The 22,286-nt window shown below is 66.0% G+C and overlaps 2 protein-coding genes across 16 annotated transcripts; both read left to right on the top strand.

Moving 5' to 3' along the window:
- Nucleotides 1-4,901: 4,901 nt before the first annotated feature.
- On the top strand, nt 4,902-18,163 carry MIB2 (MIB E3 ubiquitin protein ligase 2). Of its 15 annotated transcripts, none has more exons than XM_082686249.1 (21): nt 4,902-5,115; nt 6,083-6,213; nt 7,197-7,350; nt 11,255-11,524; nt 11,607-11,778; nt 12,618-12,724; nt 12,809-13,003; nt 13,155-13,297; nt 13,396-13,503; nt 14,386-14,490; nt 14,572-14,734; nt 14,816-14,949; nt 15,031-15,179; nt 15,272-15,428; nt 15,515-15,675; nt 15,779-15,905; nt 16,017-16,250; nt 16,665-16,843; nt 16,925-17,112; nt 17,190-17,255; nt 17,472-18,163. In XM_082686249.1, the coding sequence occupies exons 4-21, from the start codon at nt 11,278-11,280 to the stop codon at nt 18,146-18,148; spliced, it is 3,312 nt and encodes a 1,103-aa protein (XP_082542375.1). In that variant the 5' UTR covers nt 4,902-5,115; nt 6,083-6,213; nt 7,197-7,350; nt 11,255-11,277; the 3' UTR covers nt 18,149-18,163. The 15 variants fall into 15 exon arrangements, with proteins under 15 accessions (XP_082542375.1, XP_082542367.1, XP_082542377.1 ...); XM_082686241.1 differs by lacking the exon at nt 4,902-5,115 and adding an exon at nt 5,122-5,567; XM_082686251.1 differs by lacking the exon at nt 4,902-5,115 and adding an exon at nt 5,122-5,567 and having other exon boundaries at nt 13,408-13,503.
- Nucleotides 18,164-19,139: 976 nt separating this feature from the next.
- Nucleotides 19,140-21,634, top strand: MMP23B (matrix metallopeptidase 23B). Its single transcript, XM_082686268.1, has 8 exons — nt 19,140-19,482; nt 19,811-19,950; nt 20,033-20,172; nt 20,237-20,404; nt 20,753-20,917; nt 20,988-21,098; nt 21,200-21,326; nt 21,414-21,634. Exons 1-8 carry the CDS (start codon nt 19,324-19,326, stop codon nt 21,586-21,588), a joined length of 1,185 nt encoding a protein of 394 aa, XP_082542394.1. The 5' UTR covers nt 19,140-19,323; the 3' UTR covers nt 21,589-21,634.
- Nucleotides 21,635-22,286: the final 652 nt, after the last annotated feature.

The following is a 22,286-nucleotide window of genomic DNA, read 5'->3' on the forward strand; positions in this document are numbered from 1 at the left end:
CAGGACCCTGAGACTGTGACCTGAGCCGAAGGCAGACGCTTGACGACGGAGCCACCGAGGCGCCCCTTAATTTTTTTAAGATTTATTATTTGAGAGAGAGAAAGTGACAGTGATGGGGGCAGAGGGAGAGAAGCTGACTGCCCCACTGAGTGGGGAACCTGACACAGGGCTGGACCTCAAGACCCTGAGATCATGACCTGAGCGGCAGTCGGGAGTCGGGGCCTTGACTCGTCCCTGCCCCGCACGGGACGTTTCACACGTCTCAGCTGCTCGCCGCACCCTTCCTCGGCCCTCTGACAGGGAGGGCGGCTGGTCTTCACACTCCGGCTGCCCCACGAGGGAGTCCACGTTGATGGGCATCAGCTCCGGCTGCTACGAGGCCGGTGGGGTCGTGATCCCGCCAGCGCCTTCCCCGTCCGACTCCCGGCGGGGTCCGCACTGCCTGCCTCTCCCGTCGCTCTTCTACTGCTCCGACTGTCATTCTGAGGGAATAACTTGGACGCCTACGACCTGTGGCTTTAATGTCGCGGACCAACCACGCTCTTTTTCCTTTTAAGGAAAACCTGGAAGTGTGCCGCTACCTGGACAGTCACCCTTCGAGAGAGTCGCCTTCTAGGACGGCGAGAAGAGCTGGAGAAAACACCTGCTCCTTCCTGGTTTCTCTTACGGGTTTTTTCCATCTGAAAATGATGTTGTTTCAACTGGGAGTTGTTCTAACCACATCGCCGACCGGTTCCCTGACTTCTGGTGGTGACGCGTCGTGGACGCACCCGCCCACCTCTTTGGTAACCCGCCTGTGGCTTTTCTTCTTCCCTTTGTTTATGCGGTAACAGCTACTGTTCTTTCCCCCAGGAAGTTCCCGGGGTTTGCCGGGTCCAGCGCCGGCTGGGCCCTCATCTTCACGGTCTCCCAGCCCAGAAGCACCGGCGGGTCCCTCCAGGGAGGGAAGCTGGCGCGCAGGGTGCGTCCTCTTTGCAGGGGGTTTTACTTTCAGGGTGCCTCTTCGGCTATGTGACAAATGTCTTTGTGTGTGACATCCAGTAGTCAAGATCTATTTGAAGGCGCGCACCCAGGCGGGCGGGGAGAGGGAGAGAGAATCCCAAGCTGGCTTCCCGCCCAGCACCGAGCCGGGCTTGATCTCACGCCCCTGAGATTGTGATCTGAGCGGAAATGGAGAGCCTGACACTTCCCCCACTGAGCCCCCTGGGTGCCCCCAGTCAGGAGCACTTCTGTTGTTCGATTCCCTGTTCCTCGGTGCCCTCAGGTTCCCTCTGCTCCTCTTGGGAACGGACAGGGACCCCCACGGCGTGCAGCGCCAACATTCCCAGTGTCTTGGTCCTGCCTCGTCATTGTAAATGTGCTTCTCTGAGGTGAACAGGGCCATCTCTCTATCATCATCTTCTGTGAACTTCTTTTCTGTTTCTGGAAAATTGTGACCATTATTGTTCCATATTTTTCTTGCTCCAACTTCTGCTTTTCTTTTTTCTTTTTTTAAGATTTTATTTATTTGACACAGAAAGAGAGCCGGAGTAGGGGGAGCAGCAGAGGGAGAGGGAGAAGCAGGCTCCCCACTGAGCAGGGAGCGTGACGTGGGGCCGTTCCCAGGGCTCTGGGATCATGACCTGAGCCGGAGACAGATGCTCAACCGACTGACCCACCCCCGGGGGCTCCTCAGGTTCCAAACCCTCTTGAATCCAAGCTGGAAGAGTGCCGCGTTTTACTGCAGCAGTCTGTGGGGACTGCAGCTTCACAGAGTGGCCATAGGTGAGCACTGCTGGTCCCTGATGAAGGTGGCCTTTGTCTCCGATTCTGGGAAAGTGCCAGAAGTCCTGGAGGTTCTGAATGCCAATGAGAAGGATGAAAGTCACCTTGCAGGGGACCAAAAACAGCCCCATGCTGATAGTCAAACTGTTACACTGGCCCCATTGCAAAATTAGTGCGTGGCCACCGAAGCCAGGATCGTTCTGGTTGAATAGATCCCCACTGTCAGGGGCAAATTCCCCGCTGTCTTGGCTGCTGCTGTCTCCAGAAGGAGAGCTATGTTCTTAGGGCCTGGTGCTGACGGTGGCCGTGGCTGGACTGGGCGGTGGGGGTGGGCAGCACGGGTGTGCGGACACGCTCTCCTTTCTGGTTGCCGCATTCTGTTAAACTGTGAAGCCCCTTAAAATTTCCCACGACTGTTTGGACCAAATCCCATTGTGGACAGGTCCTGTCACTTCAGCATCATTCCCAGTGGTTATTCCACCAGTGTCTGCTGTCCTGAAGCTTCTCTTTGGTCAATCCATGTTTGAGCCAATGCACTCGGGTCCGTTTGGGTGCTTATTGGTACTGGAGTAACCACACCCATTGTGGCAGGTTCGAGGCCCACTGCTGCCAAGACTGACCACCTCGACCCCATATCCTAACCCCTCAATTTATTTAATTTTCTATCTCGGAGGGTGGCCTTCTGTATGAGGGTTTGGTTGATTCAGACTACAGCTCAGAGGGGAGCAGCAGGCTCACTTGTGCTCTCCCTGGTTCAGGAACACACGGTCATCACATTTCCTGTAACGTCTCTCTGACCCTGCAATGCTCCCACTTGCTCAGAAACGATTCAATTTAACTCAATTCTAACACTATTTATGTGGAGATAGCATCGGATCTTACTGGCTCAGGGGTCAGTCCCACAAGACTCCCCCCCAACAAGGAAATATTTCATTTACTAGATTACTAACTTATGATCAGAGGCTGTAGCTCAGGAACAGCCCCATGGACAAGCTGCCTGCGGTCGGGGTGGGGAAGGGTGCGGAGCTCCAATACCTGTCCAGGCACACCACGTGTCCACCACCCCACGCTCCAGACCCCGTCCTTTGGGCTTTGTTTGGAGACTTCATAACAGGGGCACGATTGATTAGGTTGTTGGCCACTGGAGAATGGGTTCAGCCCCTTGCCCCTCTCCCATCCCTGGAGGAGGTCAGGGTGAGGCTGGGTTCCAAGCCTCCACTCACATGGATGGTCTCCCGTCACCCACCCCTATAAGCATGAACATTTTTTTTTTAAAAGATTTTATTTATTTGACAGACAGAGATCACAAACAGGCAGAGACGCAGGCAGAGACAGAGAGGAGGAAGCAGGCTCCCCGCTGAGCAGAGAGCCCGATGTGGGGGCTCGATCCCAGGACCCTGAGATCATGACCTGAGCTGAAGGCAGAGGCTTTATTTAACCCACTGAGCCACCCAGGCACCCCATGAACATTTTAAAAAGGGAAGCCTCACTGAAGTGGACTGCTAATGCTAGGAGGGGAGGCTGGAAGGAGCTGTACCCCTTCGACCTCAAATACAGGAATGCGAGTCTTCCCGAGGAAGAACCATCAACAAGAACCACCAATCACAGGCCCCACCAGGAGGTGTGCATTGCATCTCCTGCAAGAAATCCACTGCCCTGCAGCTCAGGCAGTGAGAACCCATCATCGCCCTGACCTCCTGTTTCTCTCCAATGCGCTTTCATTCACTCAGTGAAGCCTCTGCCTTTGGCTTGGGTCGGGTCGTGGTCCCAGGGTCCTGGGATGGAGGCCCCCACCAGGCCCCCTGCTTGGTGGGGTCTGCTTCTCCCTCTGCCACTTCCCCTGCTTGTGCTTTGACAAGTAAAAAAAAATCTTGAACACGAAACCAAAACCAACTCCCAACCTCTTCCTGCTCCCTAAAATAACGTGAGCCTCCCCTTTGTTCTCTGGACTTGCCTGCGTTTTGCCGTAGCTCTCTGGTCCCGAATCGTAATTCCCTGTGATTCCCACATAAACCCATTTTTCGTGGGTAAAATAAGTTTTGTTTTTAAAGTTAACAAAGACTTTCCAAAAATCACCTTATTAACAAACTCAGATGCTGCTGAAAGAGACTTTTTATGTGTATCAAAACACACTTTTATGACTCTTCTCACTTGGGAAATTCAGAGGTTTTAGGAGCCAGGGATGGTTTAGGAACAGGGATGGAAACCAAGTGTAGGTTTCTCGGTGCGAGTCACACACCCGTCGAGGCCAGCGGACGGCAGCTGCCAGGTCTCCCAGGAAGGCACAAGGTGAGAACCACGTTACAGGTTAGTGCCAACAAGTCCAGTGACCACCTGAGAGGCGAGCACCCACCAGGAGCAGAGCCAGGGGCCTGGGGGACAGTCGGGGTCCTGATTGCGGTCATAAAGGCGCGACCAGAGCCTCGGGGGCGAGACCTCGTGCGAAGACCAGCGAGGACCCGGCGCAGGCCCGCCGCCGCCACCCTGCGGGGCACCGAGGAGGAGGGAAGGGGAGGTCGGCGGAGAAGGCGCCGGCCTCAGTCGGGAGCGCCTCGGACTGCGCGGCAGCGTCGCGGGAGGCTGGACGCACAGCGCCGGCCGCAGACCTCCCCAGGAGGAAGGGTCCCCAAGCCGCAGGGCCGGTCCGAGCCGCGCTCCGAAGGGACCCTCTGCACGGAGCCCGGCGCCTGAGCGAAGGGAGCGGGAAGCGCGACGGGGGCGGCGCAGACGCCGGGAAGACTTGGGGCGCGGAGCGGGGCAGAGATGCGCGGCGGGCCCGGGGCGGGGAGATCGGGGGCTCCGGGGGCGGGAGTCCGGGGGCTCCGGGGGCGGGAAGATCGGGGGCCTCCGGGGGCGGGGAGATCGGGGGGCTCCGGGGACGGGAAGAACGGGGGGCTCCGGGGGCGGGAGACCGGGGGGCTCGGGCCGGCGGACTCCAGGCGCCCCGGGGGAGGACGGCCGCGGCTCCGCGAGAGTCCGAGCCACCGGCCCGCGTCCCTGGATTTCAGACAAACCCAGACCGAGGAGTCCGCGGCCAGGACGCCTCCACGCGCCCCCCGTCTCCACGGCCGCGCCGACGCGGGGCGACGCACTTCCGGCGGGAGTCCCGCCTCCTCCCGCCAGGGGGCGTGACCGCGAGCTCCGCGCCCGGCCGCGCTGGCCTCGGTCCCGGCGGCGTGGCCCCCCTTGCCCGGTCCGCACGAGCCCGGTCCTCGGTGGCCTCCCGGGCGCCAGCGTCTCGGCGCCCGACCGGACAAGCAGCCCGGCTGCTTCCAGGGCAGGCGCCGCGGCGCGGGGACAGGTCCACGAGGCCGCCGCCGCCTCTGACGCCGTGTAGCACACGCTGACGAGGTGAACGCGCCTTCGTCGGCGTCCGGCGCAGAGGCGAGCCCGGGCCCTTCCCCGGAGCAGGGCGGGAGGCCGCCCGTCACTCTCGGGACGCGCGCCGGGATTCCTTCCCTCGGGTCCCGCCTCCTGCGGTCGCGTGCGTCACCGCCGCCGCGGAGCCTCCTGGGAGTTGTGGTTCAGACTCTCCCCCCCGCCTCCGGCGCCAGTGGGCTGCAGACTACAACTCCCGGCAGGCCCCGCGGCCGCTCCAGGAGCCCGGGGCTCGGGGTCCTCGGCAGCCTCAGCCGGTGGTCGCGGCGCGGCAGGGCGGCCCGGCTGGCGGGGTCGAGCAGCAGCGGGGCCGCGGGCGGGCTGTCCCACACCCCGAGGCCGCTCGGCAGGCCACTGGCAGATAGACTCGGCGCTTTCCGGCCCCTGGCGCCCCCAGGCCGAGCGGGCGGGACGCAAACTTACGGGCAAGTGGAGGGGTCGACGGGGGCACTAGGGTCTGGCCGCGACCGGGGCCCGGGGCGGCTGCCCGAGGAAGGGGGATGGGACCTCAGGAGGCGGGGCGGCCCCGGGCTGGTGGGGCGGGGTCACGCTTGGGGGTGCGCGTCCGCCCTGCCCGGTCCGGCCCGGCCCGGCCCGCCCCCGCTGTCCCCGCGGAGCCTCGGCCGGGACGCAGCGCCGGGCCCTGACGTCTGCAGCGCCCAGGCCACCCGCCCTCCGGCTCCGCTCCCGGCGGCAGGTCGTGTTCGGGCGCTGCGGCTCCTGCGCGCGCCAGACGGACTGCTGCAGCGGGAGCGAGGCCGCCAGAGCCCAGGGAGCCCCGCGAGGCGGGAGGCAGGCCCCCGGGGCAGCGCTGGGCCTCGCGGTGCTGGCTCGGAAATGGGCATGTAGCCAGCGGGCAGCCCAGGGGCAGAGCGGCCGGCTCCGCCCGCCCGCCGCGGTCCCGTCGGCGGTGCTAACTGTGCGTCTTGGCATCTCCCAGGCGCCACAGGGCTGGATGGCTCTGGGCTTGGACGCTCGGCGAGGCTAGAGGCCAGTCCCCCGGTCTCCAGGCGCCAGGGCTGCGGCCGCAGGCTCAAGGCGGGCAGGGGGGGCGACTGGACGACCAGACAGGTGAGCTCTTGACAAGCTTGTGCTGTGACGGTTTGATCTGCTGTTTCATCCTGTGGTTTCTGTTCGAGGCCGTGTCCGAGGAGTTTGGGTTGTTTCTGAGCGTGTGCGTCTGTGTGCGGGGGGCTGATCACGCGGCTTGCCAGTCCTCTGCGTTCAGAACCCATTGAAGAAACAAGGCTTTTTCTGGTGGGCACCTGCCGGGCAGGGGCTGAGGCAGGCCAAATGGGAGCCTTGGCAAATGCAGCCCTTCCTGGCAGGTCCCCTCCTGGCCTGTTGCTCCAGATGCAACAAGTGTCTGAAGGCCTGGTCCCCGCGCCGAGTGGCCGGTGCAGTGGTTGGGGCGGGACGTCCCCGTCTGCAGGGCTTCCATCTCGGCCGAGATTCAGGGGAGGAAGCCCTGCCCTTCCTTCGGGTTTTCCACCAGCAGGTGTCTTCTTGCTGGGCCAAGTTGGGGTTCCTGGGTGCTCTGTCTCAGGGCTTCCTCCCAGTCACTAATGGGTCAGACTCCCCAGCACCCAAAATGTCCACCTTTGTCTTAGCCAGACCTGCTGCATGACAGGAGCCCGTGATGCACCAAAGTTTGCCGGTTGACTGTGCCCCACATGGTGTCGCTCAGACAGCATCGCCGGGCACAGCTGGAGGCGCAGGGAGAGGAGTGGCGGCCGCCTGTCGCACGTCATGTCAGCGTCATGTAACTGTGTTCTTCTGAATAAAGGCAACTTGCCAACCTCCTAGCTAAATGGGATTGGATCTTTATGGCTTTTAAAAGTTTTTCCAATAAAATATTCACAAATAGGGAAAACTTCTTGTTTCTATGCTGTCCTAACGTATGTTTTGGAAGTCGTTCTGCCCTCCCAAGCTGGCTGCTCCTTGAGACGAGAGAGACTAGTGCCCAACAAAACAGACCCAGACGCCTGCCTGTTTGCTTGAGGTGGTTAGACGCTAAACATGTAAAACTGCCTTTTAAAAACCGTTTTCTCCAGACTTGCTTGTTGGCTGCCTGTGTGGTTTGCTGTGTTCCGTGTCGGCATGGCTGCTAGTTTCCAACAGGAAATCTCGGTGGCTCTCCAATTTGAGACCCAAGAAGTAGCCGCCGAGTGTCCGGGGTGCTGACTTGAGGCTGGTCTGTGTTCTAAGGTGAGTTTACTCTTGCTGCGTGTGCATCTGTCCTTCCAGCCCTGTGCTTTGACCGGCTCAGAGTCTTTCTCTTTTTTTAGAGAGAGAGAGTGCCCGTGCGTCCTTGCATGTCAGTGAGGGGGAGGGTCCAAGGGAGAAGGAGAGAGAATCTTCAGCAGACCGCGCTGAGCGTGGAGCCCGATGTTGTGACCTGAGCCGAAATCAAGAGTCAGATGCTTAACCGACTGAGGCAACCAGACGCCTCTGCTGCAGAGTCATTTTATTTTTTTAAAAAGATTTTATTTATTTATTTGAGAGAGAGGGAGGGAGAGAGAGCATGAGAGGGGAGAAGGTCCAAGGAAGCAGCAGACTCCCTGTGGAGCTGGGAGCCAGATGTGGGACTCGATCCTGTGACTCTAGGACCATGATCTGAGCCGAAGGCAGTCACCCAACCAACTGAGCCACCCAGGCGCCCCCGCAGAGTTATTTTAAACAAATGTCTTGACAGCCTCTGCTGGGGTTTGGGTGCCAGGCAGGGTATGGCCTGTAAGCTCCGAGGAAAATGTCAGAATACAGCTTTTCCGGCAAAGGAAGAAGCAGAAAGCAGCCTCCTGGTGATTGTTCCCGCTGAGGTGGGTGCCCCTCCCTCTGTAGGGAGGTCATTTCTCTGGGTTTGGTCACTGCCTCCCGACTCCGGAGCCTGGGCCATTCCCCGCTTGCATGCCACCCCTCCCCACACACCCTGGTGGGATCTGCCGAAGAAGAGTAGTGAGCCCTGATCCCAGGAGGGCTGGGCACTGCTGTCTCATGGAGCGTGCTCAGCGCTGGGCCCCAGAGACAGCGGTGACAACAGTGACAGCGACCAGGCAGACGGGCAGAGAGAAGGGATGAGGAGACTTGGAGAGCTCCCCAGCCCCCCACGCTAGAATGCCGTGCCCGGATGCTTCCGGGGCCCTGCAGGAAGGGGCAGCGGGGGCGGGGGCTGCTGTTGGAGGCTCTGCTCAGGCCCGAGTCGAGGTGGCACCGTGCCGGATGGAGACGCTGAAGCAGACGCCAAGATCTGCGCGGGGCAGGGCAGGGGAGGAGACCAGGAGGCTCCTAGCGTAGCTTGCTGTCCTTCTCGGGTGCCCCTGTGTCCTGTTGGAAATGCTCTTGTAGCATGTGGCCCACGGATCCCTAACGCCGGCGGTGGGCAGGCTGAGCGGCCGGCCCTGGATCGGCCCAGGACACTTGGGTCCTTTCCTGCCCTGAGTCCTTTATTTCCATGTGGTGCCGATTTCTGGGCTCTGCAGCTGGGAGGGGCCTGCAGTGGGGCCGTCCGCTCACGCACGTTTGGGCTCGTGGTTGCCTGGGACGAGGCACACTCTGGCTGAGTGTAGCTCAGAGGGGTGTGTGGGAAGGGCAAGGAGTAGCGGTTCTGGTGGCTTCCCAGCGAGCAGGTTCCCAGCAGAGGGAGGCAGGGGAGGGGACACGCAGGCCGCCAGCTCGGGCTGTGCTGCTCTGCCCAGCTTGCGTATCTGTAGCAGCTGCCGTGGGGACCGGGCCGGCGGGGGTCACGGCGTCCCTCCCCTGTCTGGAGCTTGTTGGTGCCCGGGGGTCCCAGGCTTTCTCGGGGGTGTTCTTGCGGTAGCAGGCCTGGGCTTGGCGCTGCTCTGGTGAAGAAATAAGAAGCTCTTGGCCCAGGTGCCCCATGTTGGCACGAGGGAAGACACCCGGGGAGTGAAGGACGGGGCCGAGTGGCCCACGGGGGAGATTCTTCATGGAAAGCCTCCGAGGTTAGTCCATGGGTTGGGAAGGTTTATCGTTCCAAATCACCCACCTGCTTCTGCGGAAGCCCCTGGAGGTCCTGCCTGGGCAGGGTGGAGAAGCCGAGGGAGGCGAATTCGCAGAAGGCGGAGCTGGATCCTACCCACGCGAGTCTGGGCCGCAGACTGAGTCTGGCCCAGCCCTGCGCACCCTGTGCTGGACACGGGTCTCGGAGTGGAGCTGGGCAGAGGGTGGGTGTCAGATGGGCCTTGGGGCTCAGCTCCTACCCCTGGCAAAGCCTGGCCGCCACCCCTCCTCTCTGCCCGCCAGTGGCCTCCGGTGGGTGGCAGTGTTTCCTGGGGGGGCCAGGCCTGGGATGCCTCGGGTCGGCCTTGGGGGTGGGGCAGGATGCAGGATCCTGGGGGAGGGGCCCGGGTAGGGGGTGATCCATGGTTTCCCTCCTGAGTTGTTGGCCAGTGTCCTGTGGCTGGGGGGGGGGCCCGGGCCCTAGTGACCAGCAGTGACCCGGCTGGTCCTCAGCCACACCCAGCCTGCCTCGGTCTGCCCCCAGCCTCTTGGGCGCATGGTGAGGAACGGTCATTTCCAGGTGCACCCTGGCTGGCTGGTTTTCTAGCCTTAGCGCCCTGCTGGCAGCATGACAGACCCCCTCCAGAAGTGGGGTGCTGACTGCCCTCTGACAGTCTGGGAGTCCCTGCACCTCTCCAAGTCCTGTTGATTTTTGCTCTTAACTGTCCTTCAAATCCAGCTGTGTCATTAATTACAAAAAAAATTTATTAAGAAACATATAATACCAGGTTCCAGGGGTGCCTGGGTGGCTCAGTGGGTTAAGCCTCTGCCTTCGGCTCAGGTCATGATTTCGGGGTCCTGGGCTCGAGCCCCGCATCGGGCTTCCTGCTCAGCAGGGCTCCCGCCTGCCTTTCTGCCTACTTGTGATGTGTCTGTCAAATAAATCACTAAGTAAATCTTTAAAAAATAATAATACCAGGTTCTAGGTCATGAGCAATCGGCCTGTACTGAGCCACTGGACCGGGAGGTGGGACGGTCCCGTGTCGCAGAGCCCCGTGCTGGCCTGCGTCGCTGCCTCCTGCTTTGGGAGCCTCTTGTAGTGGATTCCAGCGGCGCCACATGGCTGCTTTCCTTCAGCTTCCACGGAGCTCTGCCTTCCAGCTGTGGGCTGCGGCTAGAACGGGGTGGGGTTTAGGCTCCCTTGGGGGTAAATCCCATCTCACGACCCAGTTCACCCTTGAGGAGACAGGACGGTGTTGCTGTGAACACAGGTGCCCCTTCTTCTGGTACAGTCTGGAGTGGGTGGGCCGCAGTCCCACAGGAAGGGCCCAGAAGCTCGAGTGACCTCAAGGCACTGTCCCCCAACCTGGGTAGCATCCCCCTTGTGAGTAGTGGCCTGGTGACCAGAACCGAGTCTGGCAGGGGGCACCTGTGCCAGGACTGTGCCCCTTTACCTCAGGGTGCTGCTCCGTATGCGTCTGCGTTCCCTGCATTCCGTGGAGACAGGCCCGTGGGCAGAGGCGGCTTCTCGGGGCTGCGGCCTTTGTAGTCTCTTGGTGGTGTCTTGGTGGACGCTGGTTCCTGACTTGGGCACCGACTAACTCACTGGCCGCACGAAGAGTCTGTTTTCTTCTGGAAGCGTCTTCCCTTCATGTTGATCTCTGCGGTGCGAGTCCTCCGGTTTCAGAACAGTAGGTCCTGGTAGCCCACTGGGTGCCAACCACCCAGAACTGGGTCTGCCGGCACAGGTGGACCCTCTGTGGTCATTTCCAGGTCTTGTTCCTTGGGGGCCGCCGTCCTCTTACCAGGACTGCCCCCCGCTTCTGCCTGGGACCACCTGGAGGTAGGGTCTCATGGCAGCTGGAGGGGCCTCTCCAGAGGTGCCCAGCTTTCCTCCAGGACAGGTGCCACTTGTGCTTCCCAGACTAGTGTGCCCCGCTGCTGGCCGTGGGCCAGGTGAGCCTCCTTTGGCCTGTAGCGCAGGCACTTACCACGCTTCCTTCAGCTGCAGGGCATTGGCACAGGCTGTCCTCCCCCTCCCTGCCTAGCTCTCCCAGACTTGTCCCCACCTGCCTCCGCGGCAGCCCTCCCAGAGCCGGTGAGAGCCCGTGTAGCCTTCTTGATGTGGCCTGAGGGTGCCATCTGCCTGCAGGTCCCGGAGCGGCTCCACCCACCATGGACCCAGACCCCCAGGCGGGCGTACAGGTGGGCATGCGTGTGGTGCGCGGCGCAGACTGGAAGTGGGGCCAGCAGGATGGCGGTGAGGGCGGCGTGGGCACAGTGGTGGAGCTTGGCCGCCATGGCAGCCCCTCGACCCCTGACCGCACGGTAGTCGTGCAGTGGGACCACGGCACCCGCACCAACTACCGCGCAGGCTACCAGGGCGCGCACGACCTGCTGCTCTACGACAACGCGCAGATCGGTGCGTGCGTGAGTCCACGGCAGCGCCTGGGGCGTGGGGGAGGGGCGGGCCCCGGTGCGCCCTGACCCTGCCCCGCCCCCAGGCGTCCGCCACCCCAACATCATCTGCGACTGCTGTAAGAAGCACGGGCTGCGGGGCATGCGCTGGAAGTGCCGCGTCTGCTTCGACTACGACCTGTGCACGCAGTGCTACATGCACGACAGGCACGACCTGGCCCACGCCTTCGAGCGCTACGAGACGGCCCACTCCCGCCCGTGAGTTCCCAGCCGGCGGCCCCCCAGGCCCGGAGCCGGCCTCGGCTCCGGCCACGCGCTCCCCAGGCTGCAGCTTGAGCCCTTCCTGAGCTGTTTCCTGGAAGAGTGACCGAGGTCATGGTCCCTCCAGAGGCCTGGTCACTGACACCAGCCCCCATGTCCCATGGAAGGTAGCCCTGTCCACTGGAGCGGGCCTGCAGAGGTTGGTGCTGTGGGGGGGGTCCTGGCACCAGCCAGGCCGGCTCCCCCGGGCAGCTGGGCCGGGGCACTGTGATGACCAGTGCGGCCAGCATCCCTGGTGGGAGCCCCAGTGGCCCGTGCTGGGAACTAGCCCAGAGACGCAGCTGAGGCACCCTGCTGGCCGGCCTAGGGGCCTCTGTCACTGGAGGGGGCGCGCGGAGGGAACGAAGCTGGGAGGAGCTCCTGGGCTGGGGCAGCCCCGCAGAGGCCCCACCCGCAAGAGGCTGCTGTCCCATCGCCGGGACCGGTCCCCGCGCCTGGGGGAGGGGTGTGTGTGCGACCCCAGCTGCCTGCTGGCCAGAGCAGGAAGGGGGACCAGCTGTCTGGGCTAGCCCGTGTTCCTCACTCCTCCGTTTCTCTGTGCTGAGCCCTCCTGGGGCCAGGCTGCGCCCGGAGCTCTGGGGCCACCCTAACAACTCAGCCGCTCCGTGGGGGCAGCAGGTGTGGAGGGAGGCGGCGCCCGTGGAGGCCACGCCGGGAGGGGCCCCAGAGTGGAGGGCCCTGACCAGCGGGGCCAGCCCTCCTCCCCGAGAGCCGGGTGGGGCCGTGTCGAACCCTCGCCCTGCCTCGTGGCCTAGGACCCACTCGCTCTCTTGCAGGGTCACCCTGAGTCCCCGCCAGGGCCTCCCAAGGATCCCGTTGAGGGGCATCTTCCAAGGCGCGAAGGTGGTGCGGGGCCCGGACTGGGAGTGGGGCTCGCAGGACGGTGAGTGAGGGTCTAGGCTGCCGCCGGCTGTGTGTGAGCCTTGTGACACAGGCTTAGCCTGCCATGGGGCCTTTGTCCCCCCAGGAGGGGAAGGGAAGCCAGGCCGAGTGGTGGACATCCGTGGCTGGGATGTGGAGACAGGCCGGAGCGTGGCCAGTGTGACGTGGGCCGATGGCACCACCAATGTGTACCGTGTGGGCCACAAGGGCAAGGTGGACCTCAAGTGTGTGGGCGAGGCGGCTGGCGGCTTCTACTACAAGGAGCATCTCCCAAGGCTCGGTAGGGTTTGGCCCCAGGGACACCACACCTGCCTGCCCAGCTGCCCTCCTGCCCTGGCTGGGTCCCGGGGCAGCGCTGGGCCGGGACGGGGGCTGAAGTTGCGCAGTGCAGGGACGCCGCCGCTGAAAGGGGGCCTGTCGCCCGCCCCCAGGCCAGCCGGCGGAGCTGCGGCGCAGGGTGAGTGCCGACGGCCAGCCTTTCCAGCACGGGGACAAGGTTAAGTGTCTGCTGGACACAGACGTCCTGAGGGAGATGCAGGAAGGCCACGGCGGGTGGAACCCCCGGATGGCGGAGGTGAGCCGCCCCGCCTGCTGAGCCCCCCCCCTCCCCACATCCTCTGGACCCCCAGCCCTCCCGCTCCACCCAGCCACAGCCTCCGTGACCCGCCACAGTTTATCGGACAGACGGGCACCGTGCACCGCATCACGGACCGTGGGGATGTGCGCGTGCAGTTCGGCCGCGAGACGCGCTGGACCTTCCACCCTGGGGCTCTCACCAAGGTGCATGGGGGGCTGGGCTGAGCCCCGTCTGTTCGCTTCTGCACCCCTCTGTGCACCTCGTCGGCTCTGGGAATGCCTTTCTCCAGTTCCTAGGGAACAGGGAGGGCTTTGTGGGGTCCAGAGGGGCTGAGTTCCGCAGGGAGGGGACCCCGGCGTGAAGGGGCAGAGGCAGGGGAGGTGCTGGGCACTGGTGGAGGCTGGGGGCCGGCACCCTGGGCACCAGCTTTCCTCCTTCTGGGCCAAGAAGCCACTGCAGCATTACCGGTGGGAAGTCACCTTCTAACAGGTTTTTCAGTGGCGTGGCATGGGGATCACTTGGGGCACTGGAAAGGCCCTTTAGGAAGAGGGTGGACACAGCCCAGGGGGGTGGGGACAGCGGTGGGCACAGTGTTATGTGAATCGGGGCCCTGGGTGGAGGCGTGTACCCCTAGCGCTGGGCTCTGGACTGGCCCCTAGAAGGTGGGGGGGTTGGGATGGGTGCCATGAGACCCCCAGTTTGCAGTGTAAGTCTCATGTAGGGGAGGGCACAGGTGTGGGGGAAGTGGCCAGGAAAGGTTTGGAGATGGGGGAGAAGTGGCTCCTGACCCCCACTCCCATGGTCATCTGGCCCTGCCCCCTGGTCATCCCAGGGTCCCACCCCCACCCCCTGTGCCAGTCTGGACTGGGCCATGCCGTCTGCTTCTCCGTCTGAGTGGAGGGACAGGTCCACCTTGGCTTTCACCCCAGACTGACCTGGTCACGTGCGACTCTCCTCCACCTCTGAGGCAGGGGCTGGGGTCAAGTTCAGGTCTGCCTGTTCAGTGGAGGTGCCTCCTGCTCCATGGCCCAGGGCAGCCCCACCTGCCTGGGGGTGCCCCTCACGGGCCTCTCTCTCTCCCTCAGCACAACGCCTTCTGGGTGGGCGATGCGGTGCGGGTCATTGATGACCTTGACACCGTGAAGCGGCTGCAGGCCGGCCACGGCGAGTGGACGGATGACATGGCTCCTGTGAGTGCCCCAGTGCCCAGCCCCGCTCCCCTCCGGCCCTGCCAGGGGACCCGCCGGTGACCCTCCTCTCTCCTCACTCAGGCCCTGGGCCGCGTCGGGAAGGTGGTGAAGGTTTTCAGGGACGGGAACCTGCGCGTGGTGGTCGGCGGTCAGCCGTGGACCTTCAGCCCCTCTTGCCTGGTGGCCTACCGGCCCGAGGAGGACGCCAACCTGGATGTGGCCGAGCGTGCCAGGGAGAACAAAAGTGCGCGAGCCCGGCTGGGGCGGCCGGCAGGAGGCGGGGCCGCCCTGGGCCGTCCCTTACCTGGAGCCCTGCCCCGCCTAGGCTCCCTGAGCGTCGCCCTGGACAAGCTGCGAGCCCAGAAGAGGGATCCTGAGCACCCGGGGAGACTGGTGGTGGAGGTGGCCCTGGGCAGTATGGCCGGGGCCCTGGACCTGCTGAGGCGGCGCCCCGAGCAGGCGAGCTCCCGACGCCCCCCCGCCCCCCTGCGGCCAGGCCCGGGGTCAGACCAGGGACTGACCCGGGGGCTCTCCCGGCAGGTGGACACCAAGAACCAGGGAAGGACGGCACTGCAGGTGGCCGCCTACCTGGGCCAGGTGGAGCTGGTGCGGCTGCTGCTGCAGGCCCGGGCGGCCGCGGACCTACCAGACGACGAGGGTAACACGGCGCTGCACTACGCTGCCCTGGGGTGAGCCCGGGCCAGGGGGCGGCGGGGGGTGGGGTGGGGGGCGGCCCGTGGGCCAGTGGGCATCGCGGCTCTGCTGCTCCCTCTCCTGTCAGGAACCAGCCCGAGGCTGCCCGCCTGCTCCTGAGCTCCGGCTGTGGGGCCAATGCCCTGAATGGCACCCGGAGCACAGCCCTCCACGTGGCCGTGCAGAGGGGCTTCCTGGAGGTCGTGCGGGTCCTCTGTGAGGGCGGCTGTGACGTCAACCTGCCCGTAAGTGCTGGGTCCGCTGGCCCCGGGCTCAAGGACGCAATGGCGTTGGCCTTCCTGCCGAGTGACCCCTGGCCCCCCGCCGGCAGGATGCCCACGCCAGCACGCCGCTGCACTGTGCCATCTCGGCGGGTGCTGGCGCCAGCGGCATCGTGGAGGTCCTCACCGAGGTGCCGGGCATCGACGTCACCGCCACGAACAGCCAGGGCTTCACCCTGCTGCACCATGCGTCCCTCAAGGGCCACACGCTGTGAGTTGGGGGGGAGGGGCGCGCCCCGTGGACCAGACTCCCGTGGTGCTGCTGGACCACTGCGGGCACAGCCGGACCCCAGGCACATCTCCCGCTCCCCCAGCGCCGTCCGGAGGCTTCTCGCTCGCGCTGGCCGGCTGGTGGATGCCCAGAAGGAGGACGGCTTCACGGCCTTGCACTTGGCCGCCCTTAACAACCACCGGGAGGTGGCCCAGATTCTCATCCGCGAGGTGTGGACACGGGGCCCTGGACCAGCCCAGGGCCTTGGGGGGGGGGGGGGTCAGGACCCAGCGGGGCTTCCTGGGCTGAGCCGGTGCCCACGCCCTCTGCCCCTTCCTCAGGGCCGCTGTGACGTGAATGTCCGCAACCGGAAGCTCCAGTCCCCGCTGCACCTGGCCGTGCAGCAGGCCCACGTGGGGCTGGTGCCGCTGCTGGTGGACGCGGGCTGCAGCGTCAATGCCGAGGACGAGGAGGGGGACACGGCCGTGCACGTGGCGCTGCAGCGTCATCAGCTGCTGCCTCTGGTGGCCGATGGGGCTGGGGGGGACCCAGGGCCCTTACAGCTGCTGTCCAGGGTGAGGAAGTGTGGATCTGGGTGCTGCAGAAGTGGGCCGGACTGCCCAGCTGCAGGCAACCAGCGGGGGGAGGGACTGTCCACTTCGGCGGTGGGCGTCTGCCCAGGAAGCCAGGCCCTGTGGGGGTGGGTTGGGCTGGGGCGCTGGGGTTTGCCAGAAGCGTTTTCTGCGACCAGCCAGGGCAGGGTGGCCTGACCAGCCTGGGAAAGGGGAGGTGGTGTGGGGTGGGGTGGGGGCCCCTTTCCTGTCTGCCTCCTTCCTGTTCCCGCGGCCTCAGATGGTGAAGGGGTGCCCGAGGCTCTGACCCGAGGCCCAGGCAGCCAGGGGCTGGTAGGGCGTCCCCGACGGCCACTGGGCCGGCCCTGGGGCCTGCTCCGGCGCGCCCGCCCTCACCGGCCTCTGTCTGCCGCCCAGCTACAGGCCTCGGGCCTCCCGGGCAGCGGGGAGCTGACGGCGGGCGCGGCGATCGCCTGCTTCCTGGCGCTGGAGGGAGCCGACCTGAGCTACGCCAACCACCGCGGCCGGAGCCCGCTGGACCTGGCCGCCGAGGGCCGCGTGCTCAAGGCCCTGCAGGGCTGCGCGCAGCGCTTCCGGTGAGCCCGGCGGGGCCGGCTGCGGGCCCGGGCGCCCTCCCCCCACCGGGGCCGCTTTCAAGCCCCCTCCTCCCCCCGCAGGGAGCGGCACGCGGGCGGCAGCGGGGGCGCGGCCGCGGGCCCGAGGCTGGTGCTGGGCCCCCCCAACACCGTGACGAACCTGCACGTGGCCGCGCCGTCGGAGCCCGAGGCCGCCGAGTGCCTGGTGTGCTCGGAGCTGGCGCTGCTGGTGCTGTTCTCGCCGTGCCAGCACCGCACGGTGTGCGAGGGTGAGTGCGGGGGCTGCGGGGGTGCGGGGGGTGCCCGAGCCCACGCGCACCCGCCCGACCGACCCCCCGCCCCGCAGAGTGCGCGCGCAGGATGAAGAAGTGCATCAGGTGCCAGGTGGCCATCGGCAAGAAGCTGCGCCCAGGTGCGTGCCCGCCCCCGCCCCGCCCCGCCCCGCCCCGCCGGCTCGCGGCCTCGCCTCCCCTCACCCCTGCACCATCCCCCGGTGCCGGCCCGCAGACGGTTCGGAGGTGGCCAGCGCGACCCCGGCGCCCGGCCCGCCGCGGCAGCTGGTGGAGGAGCTGCAGAGCCGCTACCGGCAGATGGAGGAGCGCATCACCTGCCCCATCTGCATCGACAGCCACATCCGCCTCGTGTTCCAGTGCGGCCACGGCGCGTGCGCACCCTGCGGCGCCGCGCTCAGCGCCTGCCCCATCTGCCGCCAGCCCATCCGCGACCGCATCCAGATCTTCGTGTAGCCCCCCCGCCCCGCGCCCCGGCCGCGCCCGCCGCCTTCCGGAGCCACGTCCCCCCGTCGCCTTCGCAAGCCCCCGCGCCGTGTTTTATAAAAAGATTCTCGGACTTTTCCGCTTGGTGCCTGCCTGGGGCGGACTCGGGGCGGGGGGCGGGGGGTTGTCCGCCCCGGGGTCCCGCCCCGCCCCGTCGCTGTCCCCGCCCCGGGCTGGCCTGCGCGGCGCCCCCCTCCGCCCTGCGCTCCGGGCTCTGCGCTTTGGCCCGTGCCCCGCGCGTCCTGCCCTTTCTAGCGCTGACGCTTCCAGAGCCCCGCGCAGACCCCGTCGCGGGAGCCCGAGTCCTGTCCCCGGGCCGAGACGCAGGCCGCCTCCCAGGCTCCCGGCCCGGGGCCGCGGAAGGATGGAGCCTGGGGACGTGGTGTCTGCCAGGAGTCCCGGTGTCCGCCCCGCTGTGGGCTTCCCCCGACCCGCTGCTGCGTCACCCGCACTGCCCCTTTCTCTTCCCCGGCGGGCTGTGAGGTGGTCTCTGACCCTGTTCTCTCCCGGCCAGTGGGGTCCCTGCTAAGCAGGGAGTTGGGGAAGGGGTTTCGGGCGGCGGGGGGGGTGGGGGGCACCGGTAGGGTCTTACCAACCCTTGAGCGTGGTAGGCCAGAATAGGGCCTGGGGGGAGGCAGACCTAGGGCAGAAGGGAGCCGTTTGTTGGGGCAAATATTCCGCCATGAAGAGCGGGGGTGCAGCTCTCCACTGGGCTCGGCAGCCGGACAGGGCGCTTTCCAAGAACCACCCGAAATGCTCCCCCAGAGCCTCCCAGCTGTCCGCCAGCAACTTGGCACTGACCCTGCTGGCCTGGTGTGCCGCTGTCACTCTGGGCAGAAGGCCTGGATGGAGAACACGGAGTGCCAAGCCCCCCGGCCTGGTCTGGCGGTGCGCCTCTTCCTCTGCTCCCTCCCCACACCAGTCCCGGTCTGCTCTGGCCCTCTCAGGCCAACCGAACCCAGTTCCCCCGGCCCCAAGGAGCCCCCGCCAACAATCCCACCTGGCTCAGCTGCTCCAGCCCGCAGGCTGCCCCAGGATGCCTCAGGATGCTGATCCCCTGGCCCCCCAACCCAGGCCCATTCCAGACCTTGGCCCCAGCCGGGGCTTCCCTGCTCCCACAAAGCCCGCACCTCGGTCGCTTCCCTTCTAGCTCCGTAGGGTCTGCTGCCCTCAGCCCCCCCAGCCTGGGCCTCTGCGGTGCTGTCCCCATGACCCTGCTTCTTGCCGGCCCCCAGCGCCCAGTACTCACACTCCTCATCCCCCCCCCACTCCAGGACCTGGGTCAGGCAGCCGCTGGGGCAGGGGACAGGTCCTGAGTGGGTGAGAAGAGAGACTGCTCGCCGGTCAGGGAGCTGGAGGAGCTCCACCCGGTGGAAGAGCAGGACTCGGGACCCCAACTGCCTACCCTTCGCCGGAGCCTCTGGCGTCTGTCCCTTCTCTCGCTGCCGGCCCTCCTCGCCCCCACCCCCCACGTGACCCCGCCCAGCAGGCCCTGCCCAGGCTGCTGCCACCGACCCACAGGCCCCGGGTCTGCACCCCAGGCTGGCGGCAGGACTGTCCTGACAGCGGGGACGGCCAGCCAGCTGGTTCTCTTCAGGGGCACGCACCTCCCCCAGCACCCATCCCTGTAACCCGAGCCGCTCGCAGCGCCTCCCCGTGCAGCCCCACTGGGCCCGAGGCCCCGACAGTGAATCCGCAGGCGCCATGGGCCTCGGGGCCTGCATGTCCTCAGCGGCGTCGGGGGCCCAAGTCCAGGCCCGCCGGCTGGAAGCTGTGCTGGGCGCCCTGTGCCTGCTGCCCGCGCTCCTGCTGCTGGCCCGGCTCGGGGCCCCTGCCGCCCGGTTGGGGGCCAGCGGGGCACAGGTGAGAGCGGGTGTGGCCGGACGTAGGGGTGGGTGGCAGAGGGTCTGAGAGCCTGCGTGGACCCCGGGGTGGGGGCGGGGGAGGAAGCCAGCATCGGGCCTCCAGCTCCTCCCAGTCCGACCTGGGCTGTGGTTAGTAACCTTTTTTCCTGGCTGTGAAAGCAGCACGCTGGCTGGGCTGGAAAACCCGAACTCGCAGAAAGACCAAAGGAGGGAATTTCAAGGCCCCCTGAAGCACGCACCCGCCTGCTTTCTTTAGTTTTTTCCAAGCTTTTCCAGACGTGGGCGTGGCCCTGCTGTGGCCCCACGTGCGCTCGCTTTCCTTGAAGGGGGCTGTCGCCGCACCCGACCAGGCGCGTGTCTTCGCCACTCCAGGACCCGGTCCTCCGCCCCTCCAGGTGCCCCGCAGACGCCGCTACACGCTGACCCCAGCCAGGCTGCGCTGGGACCACTTCAACCTCACCTACAGGTGTGACGGTGGCCCAGGACGGTGGGCACAGGGGAGCGTGCCCTAGCCCTGCCACCACCCTTAACCTTAACCCCCATCCCAGGATCCTTTCCTTCCCGCGGAACCTGCTGAGCCCCAGCGAAACCCGGCGGGGCCTGGCTACCGCCTTCCGCATGTGGAGTGACGTGTCCCCCTTCAGCTTCCGAGAGGTGGCCCCTGAGCAGCCCAGCGACCTCCGCATAGGTGCGCGCCGTGCCCCCGCCCCCACCTGGCCCTGTGGCCCCCTCTCAGCCCTGTGCTCCCCCAGGCTTCTACCCGGTCAACCACACGGACTGCCTGGTGTCCGCACTGCACCACTGCTTCGACGGCCCGACGGGCGAGCTGGCGCACGCCTTCTTCCCTCCGCACGGCGGCATCCACTTTGACGACAGCGAGTACTGGGTCCTGGGCCCCACGCGCTACAGCTGGAAGAAAGGTGGTGGCCTGGAGTCCTGCGGGGACCTCTGCACCAGGGTGGGCACAGCGGGAGGGCTTTGGGGGTGGAGGCTGCGATTTGGGGTCAAGGAGGGGGAAGGGGGAGGCTGGGAGGAGGCCGTAGGCCTGGGTTCCAGGAGCCCTGAGCTCCCCCCACCCCCACCCTGCTGCCGGGAAGACGGAGCTGGAGCTGCATTCCTGGGGACCGAGCTCACTGCCTCTGGAACATTCTTATCTTCCCATGGCTGTGCTGAGGGAGGCTCCACGGGCCGCAGCCCCGGCAGGCCATGGTCGGCAGAGTGGGGAGGGCTGGGCCGGGGCTCGAGGGGCTGACCCGCGGGCCCCGCAGGCGTCTGGCTCACCGACCTGGTGCACGTGGCGGCCCACGAGATCGGCCACGCGCTGGGCCTGATGCACTCGCAGCACGGCCGGGCGCTCATGCACCTGAATGCCACTCTGCGCGGCTGGAAGACGCTGTCGCAGGACGAGCTGTGGGGGCTGCACCGGCTGTACGGTGAGTGCTGTGGGGGCCCGGCGGGCAGGCGGGCGGGAGGGAGGCCTAAGGCCAGGTCAACCTCCTGCAGGCTGCCTGGACCGGCTCTTTGTGTGCGCATCCTGGGCCCGGAGGGGCTTCTGCGACACCCGCCGCAGGCTCATGAAGAGGCTCTGCCCCAGCAGCTGTGACTTCTGCTACGGTGAGGCCGCGGCCCCGCTGCTGGCCGGCTCTGGCCGGAGGTGGGGCGGGGGGCGGCTGTGGCCCTCTGCGAGCCTGGCCCCTCCCGCCGCCGCCCTGCAGAGTTTCCCTTCCCTACCGTGGCTGCCACCGCGCCGCCGCCCAGAACCAAGACCAGGCTGGTGCCCGAGGGCCGGAACGTGACCTTCCGCTGTGGCCAGAAGATCCTGCACAAGAAAGGCAAAGTGTAGTGAGTGGCCCGGCCCTGTGCCCTCCCCACCGAGGGTGGGCGGCGGGGACCCAGGACCCCGCCCAGCCCGCGCCCTGCCCCCCGCAGCTGGTACAAGGACCAGGAGCCCCTGGAGTTCTCCTACCCCGGCTACCTGGCGCTGGGCGAGGCGCACCTGAGCATCATCGCCAACGCCATCAACGAGGGGACCTACACGTGCGTGGTGCGCCGGCGGCAGCGCGTGCTCAGCACCTACTCCTGGCGGGTCCGAGTGCGCGGCTGAGCTGCCCGCGGGGCCGAGGCCGCTCATAAAGCACTTTCTCTCTGAAGAGTCTGCGCGCCTTTCTTGGGAGGGAGGGAGGCCAGCCTTGGGGCCTGCGGGGTGGGGCCGCTCGGCCTGTGCTCCGCTTCCTGTGGGGAGCCTGGGGCCAGGACACCCCAACTTCCCCACAGCTCCTTAGGGTGAGGATGCGGCCCTCAGAGGCCCGGGCCACGGCGGGCTTCTCCCGGGGAATTGGAGTAAGCGAACGTGCGAATGCGGCGCATCCCCAGGAGAGCAGGCTGAGCCCACGCAGCCTGGGGTCCCTGGCAGTGTCTTGGGGTCGCTCAGGGGCGCGGGAGGCAGGAAGGCCGAGGAGGGCAGGCCGCCGTGCCCGCAAGGCCGCCAAAGGAGTGGGACGGGGGTTGGGGCAAGTGAGGCCCGAGAGCGAGGGCCGACACCGGAGTTGGGGGAGGAGCTGCTGGTGCCAACAGAAGGGACAGAGTGGAGCTGGTGGACACCCCGGGCAATGGCAAGCACCCCCTTGGCCGCAGCGACGCCTAGTCCTGCTAGACCAGGAGCCCGAGACCTGGCAGGCCAGGAAGAGCCCAGCCAGCACGGGGTCCGCGGCCACCCTTCTTTCCCTGGCCTCCACCCAGAGCACGCGGGCCCGAGGCCCCGCCAGGCAGCACGAGGGCAGGCCTCGTCCACTAGGGGCCAGC

The sequence above is a fragment of the Mustela nivalis genome (genome assembly GCF_964662115.1).
Source record: "Mustela nivalis genome assembly, chromosome: 10".
Taxonomy (NCBI): Eukaryota; Metazoa; Chordata; class Mammalia; order Carnivora; family Mustelidae; genus Mustela; species Mustela nivalis.

Coding starts and splice junctions, on each gene's coding strand:
- MMP23B (XM_082686268.1), top strand. CDS start 19,324: ATGGGCCTCGGGGCCTGCATGTCCTCAGCGGCGTCGGGGGCCCAAGTC. Junction 19,483..19,810: donor TGGGGGCCAGCGGGGCACAG/GTGAGAGCGGGT, acceptor CTTTCCTTGAAG/GGGGCTGTCGCCGCACCCGA. Junction 20,405..20,752: donor GCGCTACAGCTGGAAGAAAG/GTGGTGGCCTGG, acceptor CGGGCCCCGCAG/GCGTCTGGCTCACCGACCTG.
- MIB2 (XM_082686249.1), top strand. CDS start 11,278: ATGGACCCAGACCCCCAGGCGGGCGTACAGGTGGGCATGCGTGTGGTG. Junction 15,906..16,016: donor CCCAGATTCTCATCCGCGAG/GTGTGGACACGG, acceptor CCCCTTCCTCAG/GGCCGCTGTGACGTGAATGT. Junction 16,844..16,924: donor GGCTGCGCGCAGCGCTTCCG/GTGAGCCCGGCG, acceptor CTCCCCCCGCAG/GGAGCGGCACGCGGGCGGCA.